The sequence below is a fragment of the Podarcis bocagei genome (assembly GCF_964188305.1).
Source record: "Podarcis bocagei genome assembly, chromosome: 2".
Taxonomy (NCBI): Eukaryota; Metazoa; Chordata; class Lepidosauria; order Squamata; family Lacertidae; genus Podarcis; species Podarcis bocagei.
The window spans coordinates 98,818,880-98,844,894 of NC_138126.1; the positions used below are offsets into that span (position 1 = coordinate 98,818,880).

Below are 26,015 nucleotides of genomic sequence, written 5' to 3' on the forward strand. Positions count from 1 at the left end.
TTTACAGTCTTTCATGGGGTCTGAATTTGCTATGTGACATCACAGTTCAAACTACAAGGGAGGGGGGAGCTGAGCACTCTGGTTATGATGTCATTGCACAAGCAGGTCCAAGTCAAACATTAAAAAGACCACTCTTGAAAGCTCTTGCAAGGGGAGGTAGGCTATAGGCACCTCAGAGAACTGACATGAAGAGGGAAGACCACATTGAATGGAAACCAGGCACTTTGAGGCAATTCTTCCCTCTGTCCTCTTAATTTAGTCTAAATACTGGTCAGATATTTCCCAGAAACAGAAAAATGTATTTAAAAAAATAATAATGAAAGAAAACAGTCTCTATTTTTGATGAGATACACTTAGCCCTCTCTCAGGAAGACTGCATAACAATTTCAACATTTTGCATTGCGTCACCAGAACAATTTCGTTCAGCATCTTGTCCTCAAGTATATTATCTGTTTAATTAAAAAAAGGTAAAGGACCCCTGGATGGTTAAGTCCAGTCAAAGGCAACTATGGGGTTGCGGTGCTCATTTTGCTTTCAGGCCAAGGGAGCTGGGGTTTGTCCAGAGACAGTTTTCCGGGTCATGTGGCCAGCATGACTAAACCACTTCTGGTGCAATGGAACACTGTGACGGAAACCAGAGCTCACGGGAACACTGTTTACCTTCCTGCCACAGCGGTACCTATTTATCTATTTGCACTGGTGTACTTTCGAACTGCTAGGTTGGCAGGAACTGGGACAGAGCAACAGGAGCTCACCCCATCATGGGGGATTTGATTTGGGATGTGGGTGGCGCTGTGGTCTAAACCACTGAGCCTTATGGCCTTGCTGTTCAGATCTGTTTAATTATTGTACGGTTGGGAACATTGTCTCCACAGGTGGCCAACTTTCCTGTGAGAACAACTGCTCAGGTGTAAGTACCCCACAGGCCTACATTCTTAGCATCATGTGTTTGTTATACTACTAAAGAAGTAAAATGTGATCTGTATGAAAACACAGAAGCTTGTCCCAGGGAACCATGGAGCCAGGTAGCAGGCACATATATCTGCATCCCATAGAGCACAGACATGCTACTTTTTAGGCTTCAGACAACTACAGATTACACTGAAACATAGACTACAGGGAATGTACAGAAAAGGGCAACCAGTGTTATCAAGGGAATGGATAAATTCCTGTGATAAAAAGTTACAGCATTTGGGGCTTTTCAGAGAAAAGGAAAATAAGCAGCGACATGGAAGTATCGTAGAATTGTAGTGTTAGAAATTATGCATGACATGGAAGAAGTGTGTGTGTGTGTGTGTGTGTGTGTGTGTGTGTGTGTGTGTGTGTGTATACTCCTGTCATAATACTAGAACACATGGACATCTAATGAAGTTGAATGTTGGAAGATTCAGAAGAAAAATAAGAGAACAGTGGACTCGTAACTTTCAAACTCCTTATTTTTGAATGATCAGAGAAGTCACCTCACCTCATTATTAGTATTTTAGCACCCTTAATTCTCAGTGGCCTGAGATGCAAGTCTCCTTTGGACAACAATGAAAACATAAAAATGATACAAAATTGCACCTTCCGGTATTAAAAATGAGGACCCCAACTTTTTTTTATCTACAAGGTAGTATCTTAAACCCATGACAATGGATCTGCTTTCACCCTTACATTTCTGTCTTGTTTAAGTAGGCAGTGTGTGAACAGACATTAGCTGTCTTTCCTTTGATGACAGCATTTTCTGTTCTGGTGCAAGAGTTTGGGTAAAGTGTAAGAGCCTGTAAGCTTTCAGCAACAGAACCTTGACCAGCAAAAGCTATTGCTTCCAGGTTAGAAGTTGTTGCAGTCTTTGTGACACAGAAAACACACGTGAAAGACACTCCCAAGCTCTCTTTACTACAGGTAGAGTTGTAGGGCGTAAGAAAATAGCTCAGATGCTCAAGTCATGTCAGAATCTTTATTGGAAAAAAAAAAATCACAGCATCTCCATTATTATTCAAACACATTTAATAAACAAAGAGAAACAGTAGCAAAGGGCACTGACATGTGACGAACTGTACAAAACCTCAAGGTTTGCAGGCAAAACCTGAGGGTGAGGAGCCCACGGCGCAGCTGCGGAGGTCCGAGGAGCCAACCCCCACCCCCTTGTGGAAAACCCCCCTCCCCTCGGACCACTCAGTCACCCCTGAGAAAAATTGATTAAAAATGTGCAGAAACAAAGACACTTTTAAGAGGTTAGCTCCAACCTTGCTGTAACGGAACAATTGGCCACTGGGAAACTGGACCTGCTACTGGTCCCCAGGGGCTAGCTAATGTTTTAAAGGAAACCTCCTCAAGAGATGCAAATCACCCAGATAAACACCCATCCAATCATTTGCTCCTCTCTTTTCATTTACTGCCTTCTGCAGGGGAAACAGGGTTCTTACTTATTTTCCAGCTTTTAGTTTAGGAGATAATGTTTGGACAGAGATAAAGGCAAATGGAAGGAAAAGCCCTGTTGCTAATAAAGGCAGAGATAAAACTGGTGCAGAAAATGGAAGCCAGTTCTTGAGATTAACAGGGCCTGGAGGTGACCTGTCTTTGTGGGGAAAGAACATCACAAACGGATGAGCTAGAATGGTGTCTTGCCGTAGCTGGATTTCAAGCCCTTATACTAGGAAAGCCAATAGCTTTTCCAATCCCTAATACTGTTTCTATCTCCAGCTAAACAGCTCACCACTCCAGGGAGGGTCCCAACGAATTTGATTACTTTAGTTGAGAATACTTAACAAGGAAAGGTAAGGAGAAGGCAATTGTGTTCCAGTGAAGAACTTAAAATCCACTGAAAAACGCTCACTAGTTGTCAGCAGCAAGTGGAGTATATAGGATAGGACTACCCCATTTATTAGGCAGAAACACTGCTTCTCAGAGAAGTTTAACTGCAATCCCGCTGTAATGCATTGCATCAAGCCAGTTACGGCTCATCTCACAATCTGGTTTTCCTCCAGATTCCAATGGAGCCATTCCCAATGGCACAATATGGGCAACAGAATGAGTCTTATTTATCCAGTCTGTTATCCTGACATCAGGCACTCCTCTAATGGGGCTTCCCCATGCATGGTGTTTTTGGTGACTATAAAATAAAGCAATGAGGTATTCATTTTGATTAACTAAAGCTACACAGTAAGGTCTCCTTCCAAGCAAACCTAACACTGCTACGTGCCCAGCAAGGTGGGGAATGAGTTGGGTTAGGCCATGTTGGAAATGGCAGCTACTCTTGGCATTGTCAGCCTGTTTTTCTTTCAACTAGTTCATAGCACCACTGCCCACTCTCGCCTCCTCCCTGAGAACGAGAGATTATGAGGGTATATGTGAATGCTATATATATAAATATATATCTGCAGTTCTTATACTTCCTCGCAGCACATACACACCCGATTATTTATCAGTTGTGGACATACACTGACAACAGCTGAAGGTACAAGATAGGGGTTTATGTACACATCACAGTGTTAGTTAGATCCAGCCAAGACGTACAGTCTAATCATGCCAATACCAACACATTATAAACAGGAAGGGCAGGGCAAGACTGGAATGTTGGTTTACTTCAACACAATATGGAGCCAGTCGAGTCTCAGCAGCCACCGACTGACCTCAAGACCTTTGGTACAGTCTTCTTGTAATAGAGACTGAACTAGGACATGTTATTCTAACCCTTAACCTACCAAAACTTCTCTGGAGGTGCATTGTGGGAAGCTCAGTGATATATGCACATACAAACTGAAGAACGATGGAGGATGTGGGGCAGCGGGGAATTAAGTGCCAAACTTGATTTAAACTCCATGCATTTTATCCGCGATGAGGCCTTTAACGTCCCCATCCAAACTTCACGCACTGTCCTTCTACCCCACCCTTTTCACTTTTAAGGAAGAAATAGAACGAGAAGCCTCATCAACTTACACTATAAAACATAAAGAAGACACAGTGAATGCAATTCCTTGGTGGAAAATTCCAAACACATCAATTTGTATATAAGGGGTCTTCGGATTGTAAGCGGAGAGCTTTGATTATTGCCAAGGGACACCAAAGCATTTCAATTTTTCTGAAACTTTGGTTTGGTATGTTTTGGGGCTTATCTCAAAGGCCCAGAAGTCAAGATGACTCCCAAGGAACAAAGCCAGGATACGGAGGGGAGGTACCATGCAGCAAATGCTTAAGGGATTCCCATTTACCAACAACTAGGAGGGGACATTTCACTGATTAGGGATGGCACAAGTTCACTGACAAGATCAGTGAGTCCCATTTGGCTAAGATCAGAAGAGAGGCACGACATTTTCACGTCCATTCAAGGCATTCCAAAGGGGGGGGGGGGGAAACACATTACAGAAGTTCACACACCACTTTGGACAAGAAAAAAAAAATCACAACAGTTTGGCAACTTTCATCACCACCCCTCCCCGCCCCCCGCAATACCACTTAGTTATTTGGGGTAAGATAATACAATAAAAGGAGGTGGAGGATTGAAAGTGCAGAATCACCATGTGTAAATAAGGGACCCTCCGTCCCTGAATGTATTGGATAGAGTTGTTAAAGCCTACCAAAGTAACTAAGAGTACAAAGAAAACCTGCTTTTAATGCAGGACGAACAAGGGGGTCTTTTCATGCTGCTGAATACAAGACAAGGCAAAGCTGAACTTGGCAGGGACAAATCCTCCAGATCAAAGAGCAACTTTAAAGTTAGTCAAGGGACTATACTCCAGGCTCTGGCAGGAAAAAAACGGGACATAAGCCCCGTTGCCACGCTCCTCTGATATTTAAGAGATAGTAGAAATGGATTTGAAATTTGCAGAAATAGCATATTTTTAAAGATGTGTGAATGGCGATGACCAAACCACACTGCGAGAAATGCTCAGAGCTTATATTTTAGTGTTATCTGAAGAAAAACCCTTCAGCCAAGGCCCCATGGTAAACATAACCCCACCCACTCCCAAATTAAAAATTGCCCATCTAACAGGTATCTGAGTCAGTAACGAATCCAAAACAAAAATTAAAAGTTTTTTTTTGCCGGGGGGTGGGGGCAGGAATGTTCTTGGTTTAGACATTTACTTTCAAATGCATTTTCATCAGATCTGGGAAAGCGTGTTACAAATTTCTTTAAAAATGACACCATTAAACCAAACTCCTCAGTCATCAGTCCAGACCACTGATGCCTGGGATATCTTAAAAGAGCCCAGGAATCTGGGCAGCCCTCACTTTTAGCCCTCTCTAAAGAGAGCCAAAAACACAATTAAATAAAAATAAAAATAAATCACATCAGTGCCAAGACAGAAATAAAAAGAAACAGAGTTAGTGGAGTAAAGGGGGCTATCTGGCTGGAAGATTCTCTTCTTTCTTCATCTTCTGTAACTGGAGTGGGATGAGCCTTTGGTTTTCACCAGGATTAATTTTCTACTGGCAGGACAGGCTCAGCTTTGCTTTGTGTTAGTTTGATTACTGTACAAAAGCAAGGTTGGACTGCAGGAAAAATGCTCTGCCCAGCTAGATTGCCCTTTTGACATCTGGGAGTTTTAAAGTATTAGATGCTTAGATTACATCCGTGATCCTCGTTCCTGAAGAATCTGTGGGGAGAGAAGCACCAAGACAACAGCAACATGATTAGAACTTATTGCAATAGAGGGGGAAAGAAACAGAAGGAAAAATCTGAACTTTGTACCATAGTACTTAGCACCTGGCTTCTCACCCAGGGTATTATAGGAAAAAGTTATTAACTACAGGAGGCTAAATACTCTACAAAATAAACCCTTAGCTGGTTAGGTTCTTTGTTATTGCTAAACTGAATTATTTAGCTCCATGCTAAAATATTTGACTTTTGAGGCATACTTGGGCTGTGCTTTGGCAGCTGGTTCTGTCTAATAATACATGTATAGTTTTGTAGGCACCTTTGCCTACATATTGGCCCTTCCAGCTCACTACTTGTGCTACACTTTAAGTAGATTTCATCATCAGTTTTAAGCTTCTGTTTCATGGATTAAACTGCTGGAAATAGTTGGACTATATCAGCTTTTAAGTTGTTCTAACACTACAGCATTGTGTGGCTTGTGAATATTTGTGGATGCAGTCACATAGAAAGCTGCCATATAACAACAGCTGGTCCATGAGCTCTGTGCTGCCTACACTGACTGGCAGCAACTCGCCAGTTTCAGGCACGATTCTCTCCCAGCCCTACCTGGAAGGGCTGGGGATTGAACCTGGGACGGAGCTATAACCCATCCCTTATCTTAACCCACAGTTTCTCTCGATCTCCCTTCACTTTTCAGCTCAATGTAAGATTTAGTGACAGAGGCTACAGGTTGTATCCAATGGTGTCTGTCAGCTGACAGCAAAGGTTCCATCAATGGAATGGGGAGGGAAGCCATTTTCAGCAATACGTCTGCAGTCTCCTTATTGCCCCCCACCAAAAAAACCCCACAATATTCTAAGAGGGTCCTCCAACCCTCTTGAGCAGATGTAGAATATGTGCTTAGAGGGCTGTGGGTGGAAGGAGGAACTACTGAAAATTACTCCCCTCCCTGTTCCATGGACGGAAGCCTTATTGTCAAATAGGCACCATTAGATACAACCCTATAGCACAAATATATTCAGAAATGTTAACATGGTCCTTGCCAACCCCTTTATGCAGCACTACATTACACATGTTCTGTGCAAATTTGCAGTGGTGACAGTGCTAAAGAGAAGACCAGACTCTCTGAACCTGCAATCCTATACATACTTATCTGGAGTAACCCCACTGATACCAACAAGATTTACTTCTTAGCAGACATTGAACTGAAAGATTAAAAGCTCCCAGAGACTCTTTCAGAAACTTTACGGAAGATGGAAGCAGGGAGAGGAACTGTTTCTAAAGATTACCATTAGGAGAACATACTGAGAGCTCGACAGCTTCTTTACCAGATATTTTCAAAATTAACTGACCAATTCACTAGGAAATATCTACCACCACCCTTGTACATTTTTGCCTCCCTCATTTCAGTGGCTTATTGTTATACTTCCACAATTTCTAATTGTAGGGTATTGCATTTATCTTAGACTTTTATGTTGTGAACCACCCTGAGACCTACAGGTACAGGGCAGTATACAAATTATTATTATTATTATTATTATTATTATTATTGACAAAACTCTGACTAACAGGAACTATACACCTTGCAACATCAAAAGCAAGCTGCCTTCTGTATTTATTCCATTCTGTATTCAGAAACATTAATGTGATCCTCAAGGAATTCAATTGCAAGCAGGTTCCTCACCTTTGCTTTCTCACTAGGCTCTATCACTATGCCATTGGTAGAGTTATTGAGCTCTCTGGACACAACACATAGAAATTCTGCTTGGTCTTCATTTCCATAGTTATAAGAAGATCCAATACTGATTAGCTAATGTAATAAAAACAAGAGAGTGTAAAAGTTAGAAGCAGCAATAAACAAGGAATAGTATAGAATTAGCCTTAAAATACTAGGCTAAAATGGGTTGGGGTTCTCCAGATGTTGTTGCACTCCTGTTCCTATCATTCACAGATAGTATAACAAATGGCCAATTGTGATGAAAAATGTAATTCAGCAACATGTGGAAAGATACAGGATTCCCATCACTGAACTAAAATATGATCTTGGTCTGTATCTAGTCTCTCACAGTGATCAAATACAGATCCGCAGGAGAAAGCATTAAAGAGTACAAGACAGAGCACTCTGCACCTTTAAATTCCTTCTTAACTTTTAGAAGGTTTAAGGACACATCCATACTCTAGTCTGAGCCCCTGAAATGCTGTGATTCACAAAACCAGCAAGCAATCCATGTGTATTTTCTGTCAAGCTATTGAGCTCCTTCTTGTTATTACTTAAAATTCCACCAGTGCGATTTTAAAATGTACACACTAATATTTCCCCCCCCAAAATGAAAAAGGCCACAGATGCATCTAGGGAACACCAAACAAGGAAATGAAGAATTTAGGACTGAGTTGTATCCAACTAAGCATTTCTAGGCAGCTTAATATTTTTTTAAACCTTTAGCATTATGGAAAAGTAGCAAAAAACAGTATTATAAAAACAGATAGAGAAGACAGGGACTAATGCTGGTTGTTTAGCCTATAAGGATAACTTGAGTTGAACAAACAAGCTTCCAAGACGGGAAAAAATGATAGTCACCAGCTCATCAGTACGATGACTTTCATACTTCCAAGTGAAGCTCTACAGTACCCCAAATCAGAATTGTGGGAAGCTGCCATCCATCCATACCCCAAACAATGCATTTTCTTAGGCAAAAAACCTGAAGTCCGACAGAGCCCCCTAATGATGGTTCAATATAATAAAAAAGAATTCCTCCTCATTAAGAGGAAATTCAACTGACCAGAATGCATAAAACCAGAAGTAAATAAAAAACCAATAACCCAACAAGACTGGAAGCATTAGTCAAAGCACATTCTGCCACAGTCTCTCATAGAAAAAGACTGGGCCCAGCAAGTTGTGCACTTATTTATTGAGTGCAAGATTAGCATCAGTCAACAGTTTCAAGGCTGACAGCATTTATCAACTAAAGTGAAGAGTGAGGAAAGGTAATGGGCAGAGGCTTGTAATCAGACTACCCTAGAAGATAATCAGCAATTATCTGTTAGAGACTCAGTGATCAGACTTCTCTCCAGGCACCAGCAGACTAGGCACAATTTATGTTCCATGAGAAATCCCATATTCTCTAGATTCTGAAAAGGTGAAAGGAAAACCCACTAAAACATTCATTTTTCACTAAGCTGTTGACAGCCCCTTCCAATCAATAACAAATAATGGAGGTGGAAGATTAGCCATTATATAAGCCTTGTGAATTGGGCCCCTTCTTCCGGATAGGAAAGTATTCTTTAGCACTGGATACCTGTTCAAATTTCCATCCATCAGACATAGTGGACACCATCTGGGTGAGCTCTTCCTCTTGGCACTGCAGGACTCTGTAAACATGCTTGACAGGTCCCTGGGACACAAAGGGGAACCAAACAATAAGTTAGAAATTAACATTGTGGCTTTGCCAAGTAGTGGTAGCTTGTTTAAAGAGGCTTAGCTTCAAGGAAATTAGTGTCATAGGTCCTTGCTGATTCCTGAGAACACACACCACTAGAAATGTTTCAAAAGGACATTTCATGCTTTCCCCAACCATCAAAAAAGACATGTGGCAAGTTTTGCTGAAAATCTAGGAGCCAGAAATAACCCCGGGGAGGTAGGTGTATAGAAGTGTAGGTATGGAGATAGCCAGGATACATTGCATCAAACACTGGTGCATATTGGGACGGGATAAAGGCATCATGGCAACAGACTGCTACAAATGACTCAAATGAAAGTACAGTAATATAGTGTCTCTGGGAATGATAGGAAAGTGACCCAGACTGCCCTCCTCTTCAGCATTTTTAACCTGGCAGAACCTGTAATAGTCGGCATGTATCCCACTCAGCATGTAAAAACACTCCCCTACAAATTTTCAAACAGGTTTTGAATTCACATCTGTTCTCTGCTGCTTTTATGAAGTGATTTGTATGCAGGCAATTAATGTTCATAATGTGTTTTATAGCTGTGCTGACTGGATTTTTTGAGTTGCTGTAAAATAAAAAGCTTTAAACTGTGCTTGTATTGTTCCACATGATGCTTGCTACTTTGTGAGGAGGTTCTCCCAAAAAGCAGGATACAAATCCTTTAAATATAAATAAATGAATAAATATTGCGACAGACAAGGGAGCATTCTTTGCTGTCCCTTCCCCCTCATTTCCCAGCAGTTCATGAAGGATTTGGGTGAGCGAAGAGCTGCTTTGTCTCCCTTTCTGTCAGCTCCTGCAAAGGTCCAGCAGGAGCAGTGAGGTCCTTGTTGGCACCTCTGGCAAAAGCCCAGCGCAAGGAAGAGAACACACCTCTCCTTTCCTCCATCAAGAACTTGGGACAAGAAAGGATGTGTGGCTTCTTTTCCTTCTTGCTGGGCTTTTGCAGACTGAAACAGCACTGAAGCGCTGCTTGGATTTTCTACAAAAGCCCATCATAGCAGCAAAGAAATCCATCCCCCTTCTCCAAAGTGTATGTCACAGGGAGAGACTAGCAGTTGACCACAACCACAAATAAGGGAAGGCTAAGCACAGATTTGCCCTTGATTCCAGTTACAAAAATCACCCCTTCTATTTTCTTTAACATGCATTACTTGAGAAGTTCTGCTTTCATTGTCCCGTATTCGCTCCTTCACCAGCCGCACTAGAGATGCAATGTTGTAAAACTCAGCTTCTTCCAGCACACCTAAGAATGAGAAGGGGGGTGCAGTTAGGAAGATTGTTAGCCTTAAAAAGGGAAGAATGCTAGAAGCAATATTGTGCTAACCCCAAAGTCTTCTGCGCAGATTACTGAAGCCTATGACACTGCAGAATTATTTTTTTGCATACTGTATATATTTAAACCTAAATAATTAATCTGCAGATCAACAAACGTTATACTACCAGAATCTCAATTTGCAAGAGCAAAAACAAAGGCAAAGATTAGGAAAAAAATGTGACCACAAACAGCTGCAAAAACTTCTATTTCATGAAGAGCAGAAAACTAGAACTTGGGGATTCATGAAGATGTGTTCCCTCCATTTGAAGCTCTTCACAAAAAGGAGCTTGCTTTTGCAGACCACACTTCAATGAAAAACAACAAGTTAATACAAAATGCCACTGATGTTTATTAACAGAATGCCTTGTATGAGATAGTTGCATCAGAATAATGTGCCTCCATGAATAAAGCTGGTTTTGTACACCTCCTCCTTAGGTCAATCTAAAATAAACCACAGTCTTATGACACAGAAAGATGCTGACCAAGGCCTCGCTCAGTCACAGGAGTCAATGCACTCAAGACCATGGATTTCAATGGGCTTAAGTGCACTAGCTCTGGGCTGAAATGTGGCCAACATCCATTAAGCTTCCCTATGGTTTTCAAGGATATAGATTGATTTTTACCTTGCCCAAGTCAGACAAAGCACCGCAATCTCCATTTCTTACCTTCTTCTGCCAATTCCTTGTTTATTATGAGTTTTCCATGCCGGAGGTAGTTCAGGATTGGACCAAAATATGTGGGATCCCTATCAATGAGATATGCCCCCGTTTCATCCTGTTAGAGATACACCAGTGTCAGATTCTGATGCTAAAAAGGACAATTCAATGGAATGAAGACATTTGGCTTGGGGGGTGGGGGGAGACTAGTCTTACAAAGGTTGAGAATTTGGTCCTCTGCAAAGAATTACCGTTCTCAGGAAAACCACTGGGCTCTTTTAAACTAGTTGAATCATCCACAAAAGACAGGAGTTAGATTTAACATGTTGTCATGGTTATGGTGGAGACTATGGGTATCTTCTACTGAAGTAGCGGAGGTGGATGGGAAAACAGTACTGGCAGGTTTCTAAACTCTGGCGTCAAAAGCTTTTTATGCCTACCTTTACTGTAAGATGACACCATGATATAATTAAAAAAGGTAGGGTACCACCTACATAAGGCGATTCCACCTAATCACTTAATCATATGCTTATTTACTTGAAATAAACTGTTCTTGCATCTATCAGCAGCATTCTCCTAAAAATCAGTGAGATTGGCTCCTGAATTGTCATGATATGACAATGACAAGCAGCAAAAACAAAAATGAGCACAACCCTAACTTGCAACTGAATTCTTAAGAAATACTTTTGCCAATCTAAACTGTCAGTCTAATCCAAACTGACTTCTATTATGTGTCAAGCAAACATCAACTCAGATCACTCTTTAGTAATGGTAAAAAAGAAAAGAAAAAAAGATTCTGCTGAACACAAGTGGTGCAGTGCAATCAATTCCTTTGACTACGTGCTCAGATGTTTTGTTTGTTTGTTTAAGATCACCAAGGAAGCTATAAATAAGAAACAGAGCTTACCCATTCTCACTTTGATTTAATTATTCTGGGAAATGGCTTTTGTTCTATTCTAAAATAATGTCTTTTACAGAGCGCTCAGAATCTTCCACAGTATTTAAACACTCTCAGCAATTATCTGCTGAAAGAAACCACCCTATTCACAAGTATTTTCACTTTGCACACAGGATTAAAGCTTTTCAGTTCTTATGTCCCTAAAACAGAAGCAGAGGCCACACTATTGATGAATAAGAGTACAGCACCTGTGTAATGACTGCATAGTTAATATATTGAAATTACTACTTACAGGGAAGTGTTGGGTCAACACAGAAACCACTAGAGGGGCTATAAACTGTCACTGAAGTGGGCAGGCACCCAACTGCCACATGCAACGGGAGCAATGCCCCTTTTGTGTGGATCCCTTTCTTTTTTTTTTTGCTGAGGAGTTCCCATCAAGGCTTTGGTTAGCTTTGAGGTCTGCAAAAACACACCCTGCCAAGTGTCCTGGGAACTGTGGCTTGCTAAGGGTGCTGAGAACCGTAGCTCTGTGAGGGGTAGCCTCTAGTTCCCAGGATTGGGGTGGGGTGGGGGGGGAACGCTTTAAATGCATTGGGTGAAAGAGGCTTAAATGCGTGGAAACAAGCCTATTATTCCAGTGACCGCAGCGGGAAGGAGACGAGACGGAGGGCATGAGGGCTACCGGGGTGCGGAGAACATGCCGTCGTTCTAAGGAAAGCGTCCCAGGAGGGGCCGGGCGGTTAAGGAAGGAAGAGGTCAGCGCTGCCACTCCACATGGACCCACCGGACTCACCTTGTCGGAGCCCAGTTCGGGCCCCTCCTGGCAGCAGAGGCGGCAGAGGAAGGACTTGGGCTCTCGGCAGAGAGTCTGGCGGGTGCTCACGAAGTAGGTGCCGCCCACGTTGAGCCGGACCCACTTGGAGCCCCCGCTGCTGCTGCTGCTCCCGCCGCCCCCCGACCCGGCTCTCTCAGGCGCCGGCGGCTCCGGACTGCGCGGCGGGCAAGCGGGCGCCGCGGCTGGACGCGGGCTGGGCGGCCCCGGGAGCGGGCTGGGAGTGCGGCCCCGCGGCGGCCCTTCTCCGGCCACCAGCTCCGCCATTCTGGGCTACGGTTTCTTCCCCTGGGCCTACGGCAGGCAGACGGGCAACGGTCGCTCCAGCTCAACGGCCAGGTCGGAGAAACTGGAGCTGCGCTCGGCTGGGCTCGGAAGCCATCACCCCAGTCCCTGCTGACAGGGAGAGCCGGACTTCCGGGAGGAAAGGTCACTTCCGGGTCACCAACCGTTCTCTGCGTGCAACGGCCGCCGAGGTCTTACATGCTCCTCGTTTACCATTATATAGTAATGCTGGAGGTAGCCAGCAGAAGCGGAGAATAATAATAACTATTATTTAAATTAATTTAAATTGATTTTAATTTAATTAATTTTAATGTTAATTAAATTTAAATTATATAAAATTATTTAAAGGGAAAAGTCTCCACCAGAACAAGGCATTGGAGGAAACAGGATTCCAGGAAGGAAACAGAAACTTCGTTCCTAGATTGCCTGTACCATAGATACATAAAAGTCGCAGAACGGCACTTTGTTTGCAGAGGAGGCTTCCTACTTATTTTCGAATCCCCTTTCCCCGCTCTGTCAACGTGATGAAAGTGACAGCTGATAAGAGGAGAAGATAACAGGATTTAATTGAAACTGTGATTGGGCAGCAGCGGGTGCTTCTCCCACTTCCTTACCCGCCCAAAGAAGCAATTAATCCTCTCTGTGGAATAAATAACGTGAATGTTAATGGGGGGGGGCACCAGTCAGTGGTTCCCGTCAAAATGACTTCCCCAATATTTGCAAGTTGCCCGACTGAAAAAACCGAGCCTGTTATGACCCTTAGATTGTGATTGGCAAGGCAATTGGTGACCGCGCCTTGCCCTCCATTGCTTTGCACGCTGTGCTTTTGCCTCCCTTAACTGCCCCAAAATGGAGGCGTGTGCTACTAGTCTATGTTTTCCGCTATCTATGGTGCTGAGGGTGCCGCAGACTATTTCCCGGGTTGCTGGTCCTGATTGGTCACGGCGATGACGGTCAGGCTCTCCTTCCGGGAAGACGTTTCCGGCGACTTCTGTATCGTGGGGGTAAAGGGTTGCTGAAGGTGAGTGGAGTACGGCCGTCCTTTGGGGGACCCTGTTGGCTGTTTCCTAATATTGTGGTGTTAACGGGCCTTTTCTGTTCTTTATTCCCCCACCTTCTGTCCGCGGCGCTGGGATTCCTTGGTGTCCTAGCAGAGGTCCTTTTAATGTTTCTTCAAGTTGGTTTGCCTTTGGCTGCGCCTTTAACATGCAAGCAGAAGCCTATATAATTGTAGAAGCTACATCGCTGCCATCTTTAATAAAGGAGAATCCGCATTAATTTTATTTCTCCTCCCCCCCCTATTGAATGAAAAGAATGGCGTGAGTTCAACAGACTAACTCTATTTTGCTTACTTGAAAATAAAGTAGTGAATTCATAGGGTTTACTCCCAGGTAAGTGTGTGCTGGTGTGAACTCCTCATAGGATTATTGTTTTGATGAAACTGAACCATTCTTCTGTTTGTCTCTCATCTGACCCTTCCCTAGCCATATAGCTTTTGCTGCTCAGTTAGTGTTCTGATTATTTTCTCCCTATTAAGCTTTCTTCCTGCTTTATTATTTTCTAGAAAGTAACAATGGCTGCCCGCAGATTTGCTCTGAAAGCAGTAGACTGGATGGCATTTGCTGAGCGAGTGCCTCCCAACCAGAAGCCCATGTTTAATGCCCTGAAAACACGCAGTGATTCTCTGGCAGCCAAGTGAGTATGTCCCAGTGTGCAAAGGGCACTGTGGAGCCATGTTTGCTAATTTCACTTTTTCTTGTGTCAAATGCCTTGGTATTTGTGCAAGGTTGATGCGTTCAGGCTATGTGCTAGCAGTAATAAATTAATAGAATGCCTTGTTTGGTTATATCTTTACAAATTACTTTGAACCAGTCACTGGTTTGTTAAGCTATATACCAGGTGTGGGAAACTTCCAGCCTGCAGTCCACATTTGATCTGTGATGCTATTTTGGGCAGGCCACACTTACCTGCAATATCCTGTGTGCAGCACTTCTCAAGCACCTGGCACCCAGCTGATTGTCAAGTGTCTGGGAAGCAGTGCGCAAAGCGCTTTGTAGACCTTTGGCCCGGCACTTTCTAAGTGCCAAGAACAGGGCTTGTGAAGCTTGCTTAGGCCTGGACACAGTACTTCTCAATCACTTGCCAACCACCTGTTTGTTGGGCATTTGGGAAGTGCAGTGTTTAGGGCTGAGCAGGCTCTTTGATAGGTGCCAATTCCCTGGTGTCATGATAATCCGGCCCACCAGGCCAAAAGGGTTCTTCAGCCCCTGCCATATACGCCACAGCTCTCTGCTCCATTCATTGTTGGCTGAGATCAGCCTATTAAAGTGATACACAAATTTCATTTTGTTCTTTTTGGCAACTTTATGACAGTCCTTTCTGCTGCAGATTATATTCTGTATATTTCTGTGATAAGCAAAATGTTAAAGGAAGATGTGTCTATCTCTCCCTCCCCCCCGGAGGGCTGCAATATATTAGGCATCATCTCCTGGGGGCTTCATTCCAGTGGTGGGTGGAGTAAGATGCAAAAGTAAGTGGAATATTGGGTGTATTTCTAATCTGTTTACAATAGGCTTCATTTCAGGCATGCAAAAAGCCAGAGGTTTCTATACATATGTCTCACTATCTTTCATCCAGGTAAGTAAGAGACATACAGTGGTGCCCCGCAAGACAAATGCCTCGCAATACAAAAAACTCGCTAGACGAAAGGTTTTTCCGTTCGCGATTTGCCTCGCAAGACGAATTTCCCCTATGGGCTTGCTTCGCAAGACGAAAACGTCTCGCGACTTTTTTTCTTTGACTAAAAACAAAGACATGTTTTGTTTATAAAGTTAATTTATTTTCCCTTAAATTTTTGAACTGCTCTTTACAGTATGTGTGACTTTAAAGAGCAGTTAATAAACTGTTGTTGTACCAAATTTGGCTTTGTTTGGACTTTTTTTGACCATAGGAACGCATTAATTGATTTTCAATGCATTCCTATGGGATTTCGTGCTTCGCAAGACGAAAAATTCGCTAGACGACAAAAATTGCGGAACGAATTAATTTCGTCTTGCGGGGCACCACTGTACAGTATTGTTGTTGAAGGATGCATTCCAGCCAGGCAAAAGGACTCAGATGCAGAGCTGGACTAATGAGGGGTGTATGGTCTGCTGAAGGGCACAGACTGGAAAAAGTCCCAAGGCCTCTGGTCCCCTGTCCCCCACTGTAACTGATATGGTTAAAATCTATCTGATTGACATTAGTAAGATTTGAGATGTCACATGCTGTTTCTGTGTCTTGACTGAAGTTTAGTTCTTTGCCTTAAGATTTGACAAAACCCTTTTATCAGCTTCTGGCAAAAGTGTATCAGTCTACTATTTTGGACTTAACTCACCAGTCTTTGTTAGTGTGTATGATGAATATTGTAAGGTTCATTATTGCTGTTGAATAGCTGAGAACATTGGCAGCTATGGTTAGCTATCCTTAAGGAGGGTGACAATAATGGGAGATGGCTACAGAACGAAGAATTGCATGAAAACTTGTTGAAGTTGTACTAAGTGTACTTTTCCTTCATCTAAACAGGCTTGCTTCTTTGCCAGAGAACCCCCCAGCTATAGATTGGGCTTTTTACAAGACTGCAATTGCTGATAAGGCCATGGTAGATGAATTTGAGAAAAAGGTGAGGTTGTGTTATGCTACTTCAAGTGTTTCTGAATCTAAATGAGGCACTGCATGTCACACAGTGTGTATTTTTAGGACCCAACTTTTGTAATTGTAAGTTGCTTTAAATTGCTTTTAATACTGTGTTTTCGTGTTGTAACCTGCCCTGGGACCTTAGGGTGAAGGGCAGGTAATTAATAATAAATAATTAATAATTAATAATAGAAATCACCCTGGGTATAGTAATTTTTTCCTTCTGGGTAATTTGGCACCAATGTTGCAGCTGCATGGTGTTGTGCTCATAAAAAAACAGCAACAGCATTTTCTTGTCTTTAGCCAATTAGTACATTTCCCACCAACTTCTGCCTTGTGGATAGGCTAGAAAAGCTAAACTTGAAGCAACAATCATGCTGATTTTTATTTTTTGTTGGTTATGAACTGGGAAAGTATGTGTATCAATATAGATGGCTCCAGAGAACTTTGGTATATAAATCCAATAAAATGAATGAATGAATGAATGCCTGGCTTTCTTCATGTGGGACAGCGATAAATGTATGAAAATGCAATCCAGAGAATTTAGAGGACATTGAAACATGTTAACGCTTTAAGAATGAATTATAGATAGTGTGCATTTGCAGTAGCTGTATGAGAACTGTCATTCACTGTGAAATGACTTGGGTGCTGGCAAGCAAACTCTGTAAAATCAGCTAATTTCTGTTAGTAATCTGCTAGGCTTTCAGGTGGCTTGTTCCCAGTGTAGCCGTCTACTTTAGACCGGACATTTGGTCTTGACCCACACTCGGATGGAGAGGATTGAACTGGGAGGCTAGAAAGTGCAAATCATACACTGTGACTGAGTTAAGGACCTCTTACAACTAAAGGGAAACAGACAGGACTTGGAAAAGTTATCTCTGACTGTATATATGTCACTGACAGAATTGGACGAAACACATTTAAAATACTTTCCCCTCAAATTTCACAGTTTAAAGCACTCAAGATTCCTGAGCCTGTGGATACCCAGACAGCTAAGATAGATGCCCAAGAAAAAGAGGCTGTAAGTGTGGTTTTTTTGTGCCTTTGTTCAGTTATATTTTGTGTATCCTACTCCGGTAAGTTGTGTTAGGCATTATTCCCTGCTCACCACTTACTATATTCCGCTTGTGATCGGCAATACTTCTGATTTTCCTCTGCTGGTATTTATTTATACAGTTTTTATATTGCTTAATGCAATAGTAATCTCTAAGCAATCCTTGTCCGCAAACTATTGTAGTTGATGCACCAACCAAAGTTGTTAATGGTTACTCTGAGCCAACGAGGTCACTTGGGCTACCACTGCTAGCAGCGGATCTAGAACACTCCCGTGCTATATACCTCCTTCAGAGAGAGGGCAACCACATCCAGAGTCTGTACGCAACACAATTCCCAGACTTGGGAACTGCGTACTCATAGGGTCTCTGTCTTGCCAAGAGTCATTTGCAGTTTATTAGCCTTTGACTGCATCCTGGTAGTGGTCTAGGGCTTGTTCAGATATTACTGAGAGATAAACCTGGATATCATCAAGATACCTTGCCCCAAACCTTCTAATAAGCACCCACAGTGGCTTCCTGAAGATAGCACTGGGGACAAAATTGTGATTTGGGGCATCCCACAGATTAACTGGCAGGGTGTCAAGACACAGTCACCAATACTTTTCTCTGGAACTGACCCTGTAAGTAGGAGTGAAATCTCCATAAAGCAATACCCCCCTACTCACAGATGGTCCAGGAGGATACTGTAGCCAAAGATATCAGAAGCAGCTGAGAAACCCAGAAGAATTAATAGGGTTGTGCTCCCCCTGTCTCTGCCCTGAAGGAGGTCATCTATTGGAGCGCCCAAGACTAAATTCTGTCCCAAAGTCAGGCCTGAACCCAAACTGGAAAGGGGTAAGATAACTGGAATGTAGGGGCATGTCTAATGCAAGGCTGCAAGCCTCAAGGTGATAGTTTGCATTATTATAGGCAAGAGAAAATGCAGTTTGTGGTGCAGATGGGCGGGGTATAAATAATGAATAATAATATTATTAATGTCACTAATATGTGAAGTGAATAATTTGCTGTGTTGCAGGACAAGAGTGCTGCTGCTTTCATACAAGCCTCTAAGCAACGTGTTGTTGAGCATGAGAAAGAGGTAAGTTGGTGATTTTCGTGGTGTAAGTAGTCTGCTCCACCATGTTGCACTCTCCTAATAAAGAGCTGTTCCTTTTATTTTAAGTAGTCTTCTTCATAATATACTAATGATGGGCTATTGTCTTTTCTTTTCAAGCTTCAGAAGGTAAGAAGCATGATTCCTTTTGATCAGATGACAATGGAAGATTTCCAAGAGGCATTTCCAGGAAGTAGGCTGGACAAAGAAAAATACCCATTTTGGCCACACAAGCCTATTGCTGAATTGTAAGCGCTGTCTATCCAAAAGAACTTTGCCATAACCATCAACTCTAGAATCCCTGGGAGTATGTTAAATAAAGTAATTCTACAGGAATCTTAGTAGTCTTGTTTTGTCTTGTCTCTTGTTATTGATTTGTGCATATTTGCTTGGAAATAAGATCCATAGAGTTCAGTATGGATCCCAAATAAGGCTGTGTAGGATTGTTGCCTTAAACTTCTTTTTTTGAGGATTGAAAGCCTGAATGGTTCAGCTAAAATTGCTAATCTTGGCCCAAGATTCTAACTTTAGCTTGATTTTTTGGGGACCCCCATTTGGTCCCCAGTCCTGGGCCTCCCCACACCGGAGTGGGCAATTGTTTAGGTGCTCTGATCACTGACCATGGGTGGCTTTAAAGGTCAATACCAACATTTCTGAATTGTGCTAGGAAGCCAGTGAAGTTCTTCAAGCACCCTTGTAGCACATTCTTGTGGCCGGTCCAGATTAATAATGCGGCTTTTATGTTCTGCAGTTTCTGAATGTGTTTGAAAGGCTCTGCATTGTCTCCTGCAGTACACTGGCACGAGCATCCTTCCCCACAAGAGGGGGCAGCTAGCACACAGCTAATACTAAAAAAGGTGCTGCCTAAGCATTCAGGAACAGAACTGGAACTAATACATTGATCCTTAAAAGTGAGCATAACCCCACCCAGAAGAGACTGAACACAAACACCAGGATGTGCTGGATCATTGGCCTTGGACAACTTTTGTTGTGACTGAATTTCATTTTCACCAGCCTGCATCCAGTACTTTGCATCATGGTGCGTTCCAAACTTTGTACATTAAAAGAACACAAAGGAGAGGAGGTTCTACCCCACCCCTCCTTGAGCCAGGCACAAAGTGGGATTTTTGACCGTAGTGCTAAAACACAGAAGTATCAAGAGTTTTCCAGGAGTGGCATTCTGGATATACTGTTCACCTGGCAAGCCACCAATGCAGTAGCTTTGAGAGATTTGTGGCCTTTGCCAATAAGAACTGTTTGAAAACTTTTTGCTATAAAAGTATAAATCTTTAAATTGGCCTATAAGTGAAATTACCACTATAAAAAGTCTTGTAAGCCTTAACAATGCCATAGAGCAATATTGTGGCTTTGATCAGTGCAACTGCGATCAGACCAGTACTACGCAACTCATGAGTCACAGAGCCAAATGCTAGTCAGATCGATTCACATGATAATCCTGCTTTTGCTGCCTATGAAAAACAGGTTGGGTGGCCATGTTTCTGGTCATCAAGAGCACTTAGCAGGGCATAGTCCATAGATGGTGGGCGGAGTTCAGCTTGATGGATTACAAATTGTGGAGAATAGGGTTTACCTGATGAAAGACAGGAAATATAAGCCATCTTCTCAGTGGAAGTTCTGAAATGACTTGGCAACCCCTGCTCCCCTTCCAGTTCTGTTTATGCACTAGTGGTAGCAATGCCAGGTTTTTCCCCAGCATGGAGAGGTAGTGATAAGGAGGATAGCAATTGTTGAATTACTGATGCCCATGAATCTATGAAAGGCATAGAAACTTTATCAGCGATAAAAGAAGATACTAACCTATAATTTAATACTCCATTTTTATTTTTTGTTGTTAATACCACATATAAATGACATTCTTTTCAGTCATGGTCTGGCCTGAGGCACAAAGATATCATTTTCAGAACAAATTCTAAATATAGGGGGAATGGAAGCATTGCCTTGTAATGACTGACATCATGTTTAAAAATATTAAACAAGCTGAATGCCACAAATAAGGCACAGAGGAAAAGATTCAACACCATATTCCTTACCCTACTCGGTGGAACAAGCAATTTGGAAAAATCCCACTGACAGTACCATCACATACATGGAAGTAATCTACCTGTAATCTACTGTCTGTGGACAAACGTCAGCTCCCTCGGCCAGTAAAGCGAGATGAGCGCCACAACTCCAGAGTCATTTGCGACTGGACTTAACTGTCAGGGGTTTTTTACATTTTACCTTAATCTACCTGGAAGTAATTACCACCAAGTACAATTGAGCTTAGTCCCAGGTAAGTGTACAGAGGATTGCACCCTAATCTGCATATTCTAATATAATAACCACAAATGGCCTGAGCCAATGATTTTGGGGGGAAAACCTAAAGGGAAAGAGTGTGGGTATGCCTGTGAATGGATGTGTGTATGAGTGAGGGTGAAGAAAGAATGGATAAATTAAGGGAAGAAAGAAAGGTGGGCCCACCCAGTTTCTGCCTTGGCCGCGCCCACCGCCACGTGCTGCCCTCCCCCTGCTGTGTTTGGCCAGGAGAGAAGTTTTTGTCCATCCCTGGCTTAACACTTCACGATCCGCATAATGTGGATGAACAAGCGTGATGATCCGGACCAGGGAGACGTCCGTTTGCTGTTGCCGGGATAAAAATCGCACACGTGCATTCATTCAGCCGAGTCCAGGCTGCCTGGTCGTGTGCATGCGTGCTCCTGATGCTGCTGCGCGTCTAAATTCTGGGAGGCAAGGGGAGATGCGGGCAGGATGTAACGGAGACGCGGAAAAGCTTTGCAGCGTAAAGGCGCGCACTGAGCACCCCAGGGGAGTGTCGAATGGGCACGATCCAAGAGGGGAGCTCAATCAGAGCATCATGCAAACATGCCCACTCACTTCGGTTGGTTTTCTTGCTTGTTTGCCAGGCTCTCGTCACCCTGCCCCTATTTTATATTTTATATTATTTTGGAAGCTGATGTTCCGATGTATGCCTTTGTTCTATGGGATGTTTGTCGCTGCTGCTTTTTAAAAAGCGCCTTCGAGAGTTTAAGCACTAGGTAGAAATAAGCCGCGGACTTTGTCCGCAGTTTTCAGCAGGACCATTTAGACATAACGCCCGAATCGGAGAAATGAACCAGGTAAGGAAGATTTCTTGCAGAGCATCCTCATGGATGACCACGTGGCCTAATGGATAAGGCGTCTGACTTCGGATCAGAAGATTGAGGGTTCGAGTCCCTTCGTGGTTGGCGTTTGTTATCTGTGAAGAAAGTTGCTGATATTTTTTTTTCCTTTCTCAGCGGGGAGTATAGAAGGAAAGTGCTGACCGTGTCTGGGTGTTTGTGCGTGTATTACATACAGAGAATATCAAGAGAAGCCAGTTGATTTCTGTAGTTCTTAAACTGCATTAATATAAATAAGTCATGCTTTTAAACCTCTAAAGCCTTATAAGGACTGAGGCTCTGCTTGCAAACCTTATTTTTAAGAGTTTGCTTTTGGTTAGACTTCTGTGCCTGTTTTGGTTTTTGGGATTTCTTTACGTTGGGTTTGTCAGGTGTCATATCATCCTCATCCTCAAATGTTTTTGCAACCAGAGACGTGCAATATTCATATTGTAATAATTGATAGAATGACTGAATATATAAAGGGAATAATTGGACAAGCCTTCTGGAAAGCAGGTTGATGCAGATTAGGTGCTTCGAGCACCATTTCATGTCTGGGCTTTTAGAGTGGACCTTGTGAGAGGTAAGCTACAATTCCATTATTCTTTGTTTGTAAGGAATGTGCTTTAAAATGTATGATGCATATACCTCCTCTCAGATCTCTTATATGCCACCTTGAACTTTCTGGAAGAAAAGATGGGATAAATGCATAACATTTTCTTTAATTATTATGTAACAGCTAACCACGTGGTCACATTTCACTCCTCCATTTCAGAATAATGTATGCTATAAACAATACTGAGAAAATCAGCCGAGCATAGAAAAACAGGCTCTCAGTAATAGCCATGATCCTGTTCCATTCTGCATTGGTAGCCATTTGGTTCTTCTCGGGAAATAGCTGTTCCCTCATCTGTTTCACCTCTGAATAGATACTTCTGAGAAAGATGTAAGCCTCTGCTTCTGCATCTTCTTTGCCTGCCAGGGCGTGATCACAGGGCTCTTTCTGCTCATCTGAAATATAAAGAAGCACACGTAGCAAATCCTTAGCTAAGTTGGAGCTCTATCACTGGAAGTCCTGGGCCAGAGGCGATGATGACATTATGGCTCAGCAACAGATGGCAACTTATGCCTTCATAAGGCTTTCTATGATATTTGAGGACCAAACATTGCACAGGTGACATCCAGTGTCATATAGAATCAGCTGTGCAATATTTTACTGTGCACCAAACTGACAAAGTTTTGGGAGAAAGTGCTGGACTATATATAGTGTCTTGTTTATAAACGGAAAAAATTAAGATTTTCAAAGGTGAATATGCTCTTAAACTATATACCTGTTATATCTAAATTCACAACCGGACAGTGAAAATGGATTCTACAGTAAAAGTATATGTTTCAAAGACATATTGCCCATATTACGTCTCCAACAAAGAGCTACATTAGATAGTCCTTTCTTATACAAATGTAAGGGAGCTCAATAGATTCCAAATAGTATTTTCTGTTGTATAAGTCTTAGTTTAAGTTCTACTGATACATCTAATACTGAAGCCACAGCATTTTCCCACTGTCTAGGTAATAGTGAACATTCCAATTCTTTATTCCAATCATTTCTTAAACTCTGCATATCAGACATACGTTGCTCTTGTTGTTGTTGTTGTTAATAAACTGTCTAATATTTTCTGCTCTGGGGACCTCTGGCTCTTCCCCACTACTCAAACCTGGTTTGTGTATCACTTGTAATAATGAGGGTTGCCCTGGCCTTCTATCAGTCATTTTTAGAAGTTCTAAAATGAGTTTTTCAAAGGTTTTTTACACACTATAAACTCCTCCTCTCTCTGAGCCCATTGAGCTTGGCTTGGGCTGGGACAAAGAGCACACTGCACTGAACCTGCATAGAATATAATTCTAATGAGTTCCCTGTCCCTTGCAAAGTACCCCCAGGAGAGGGCAGTTTGTATCAGAAAGGGCCCCAAGGCTCCCCATATTAATTGTAGACTTTTAAATGTGTCTGTGGGAGGTTATTGTTTTGTTTTAATTATTTACTTGTATTTTTATCCTGTATTTTATTCTGTGAACTGCCCTGTGATCTTGCAATGAAGGGCAGTATATAAATTTAATTAATTAATAATAATAATTTTAAAAGTAATAACATTTTATTTCAGACAGTGGAGCTGGAAGGCAGCACACTCTGGTCATTTGTCCAGTGTGTGTTTTGCAATAATCTGTTTAAGGTGCCTTGAGGATCATTCAACCAAATCTTACATAAACCTAGCATCAGCATCACCTGTATTACCCTTCACCTGCAGGTCCCAGCGCAGGTTACAACAGTTTAAAAATCCAAATTAAAAACAGCCAAAACAGATTACAAGGACAGGGATAGGGCAGGCCTTGAAAACACACATCCCAGGTGTCAAAGGCCTGGGTATTTATTTAGAGGTGTACCTAAATAAATAAATCACAGATTTATAAATGCTAGGCTGACACCCGAGCCTGAGCTCGGGTAGCTTTAGACAAGTAGCACATCCTGTCAGGAAATACTCCAGGTACTTTCACATTGATACTGGGGTATAGTGGGCTCACATTCAAAATCCATAGTAAACAATTTTCCATAATGTGTCCTCCCTTTCCCCTCCTCCTTTTGCATTTACTTTTTGAAAAATGAATTATGGGCTGTCTGTCGCAGGGGTCTTCAGTCTTCACAGTGGTCATTGTAAACCTTTGAGACCTAACACAGGAGCCCCTTCTGCATATTTTGGCATAAAGTGGTACCTCGGGTTAAGTACTTAATTCGTTCCGGAGGTCCGTTCTTAACCTGAAACTTTTCTTAACCTGAAGCACCACTTTAGCTAATGGGGCCTCCTACTGCAGCCACTGTGCGATTTCTGTTCTCATCCTGAAGCAAAGTTCTTAACCTGAAGCACTATTTCCAGGTTAGCGGAGTGTGTAACCTGAAGCGTATGTAACCTGAAGCGTATGTAACCCGAGGTACCACTGTATATGATTTACACCTTCCCTCCCTCTCTCTGTGCTGGCTGCTGTTCACTATTCTCTCTCAACTTGTACAATTTTAAGTGTGTGTGTGTGTGTGTGTGTGTGTGTGTGTGTGTGTGTGTAAATGTTGTCAGCCTTTTGTGCTCACAAATGCAAAGGAAACAGACCATTCACAGGCTGATCTGATCTTGGATGCCATGAAACACTGACCTGCTGTGCTGCAATTTATGGGTTTGGGGCTGTTCAATCAAAGTATTAATTTCTTATGAATACTGACCAGGATAAGGAACGTATTTTTCAGATGTTTTCTTCTTTCTCCTGGAGGAAATGAGTCTCTCGCATTTGAGGAACCAACGGGGAGGTTTCATCTCCTTCAGAGACCTTGTCACATAATTCTCAAGGAGGCTGACAACCATCAGCAGGAAAACTCCCATGAAAAATTTCGCTGCAAAATGAAAGGATGTTAGATGGATCTTTCCTAGCGCTATCAAAGAATTGCTTTTCCATTATAAGCTGCAAGTAGAAGGACTCTTGACTTTTCCCAACAGTGTTAGGAGCATTTCACTTTTTCTATTTGTACCTCCTAAGTTCTGTTCACATCACACTGGGCATGATGTAGCTGCTGGGGAATAGATGCGGAAATACAGGGCAACTGTGATTGGACAATGGCATCATATGCGTGCCCTGAAAACTGTGAATGAACACAGCTTGGCTATTCCACACTAAACGCTTAGTATGGAAGTGCCCCAAAATAGATGGTGGCTTAGCACTAGCATTCTATAACCTTGCATTCCCAGCCGAGACATGCCAGTAACTAGATCCACTCCAATAAGACCTTTGTGTCTCAGTCTCAAAGTGATTTCATCTGGTTATTTGAAATTTCTACAGAGCATAATGGTAGGGGGAACTCCATTAGCAGATTTGGGGCAGGGGTAGGAGAGGGAGGACAAGTTCTATTGTGCTCACGGAAGCTGCTCCATGCACAGAGTGATTTAGCTGGGTACAACCCTGTCAGGGAACTGACATCGG

General features: G+C 42.5%; 3 protein-coding genes across 4 annotated transcripts in view; 1 reads left to right on the plus strand and 2 right to left on the minus strand.

Moving 5' to 3' along the window:
- Nucleotides 1-1,925: 1,925 nt before the first annotated feature.
- Nucleotides 1,926-13,160, minus strand: KCTD2 (potassium channel tetramerization domain containing 2). The gene is made up of 6 exons (XM_081183871.1): nt 12,694-13,160; nt 11,009-11,117; nt 10,180-10,271; nt 8,878-8,973; nt 7,266-7,391; nt 1,926-5,579 (listed from the first exon to the last, which is right to left on the minus strand). Exons 1-6 carry the CDS (start codon nt 12,997-12,999, stop codon nt 5,550-5,552), a joined length of 759 nt encoding a protein of 252 aa, XP_081039997.1. The 5' UTR covers nt 13,000-13,160; the 3' UTR covers nt 1,926-5,549.
- A 721-nt stretch (nt 13,161-13,881) lies between these two features.
- Nucleotides 13,882-19,176, plus strand: ATP5PD (ATP synthase peripheral stalk subunit d). Of its 2 annotated transcripts, XM_081183872.1 has the most exons (6): nt 13,882-14,038; nt 14,582-14,712; nt 16,582-16,678; nt 17,642-17,713; nt 18,763-18,825; nt 18,961-19,176. In XM_081183872.1, the coding sequence occupies exons 2-6, from the start codon at nt 14,591-14,593 to the stop codon at nt 19,090-19,092; spliced, it is 486 nt and encodes a 161-aa protein (XP_081039998.1). In that variant the 5' UTR covers nt 13,882-14,038; nt 14,582-14,590; the 3' UTR covers nt 19,093-19,176. The 2 variants fall into 2 exon arrangements, with proteins under 2 accessions (XP_081039998.1, XP_081039999.1); XM_081183873.1 differs by lacking the exon at nt 13,882-14,038 and having other exon boundaries at nt 14,560-14,712.
- A 3,493-nt stretch (nt 19,177-22,669) lies between these two features.
- Nucleotides 22,670-26,015, minus strand: part of LOC308581486 (uncharacterized protein) — a gene marked incomplete at its 5' end in the record, with an annotated part of 30,884 nt that continues 27,538 nt past the window's right edge. Inside the window, 2 exons of the mRNA XM_081183896.1 lie at nt 22,670-23,009; nt 25,264-25,431. Of these exons, the coding sequence (XP_081040022.1) occupies nt 22,750-23,009; nt 25,264-25,431 (428 nt within the window). The 3' untranslated portion in view covers nt 22,670-22,749. The remainder of the gene's footprint in view (nt 23,010-25,263; nt 25,432-26,015) is intronic.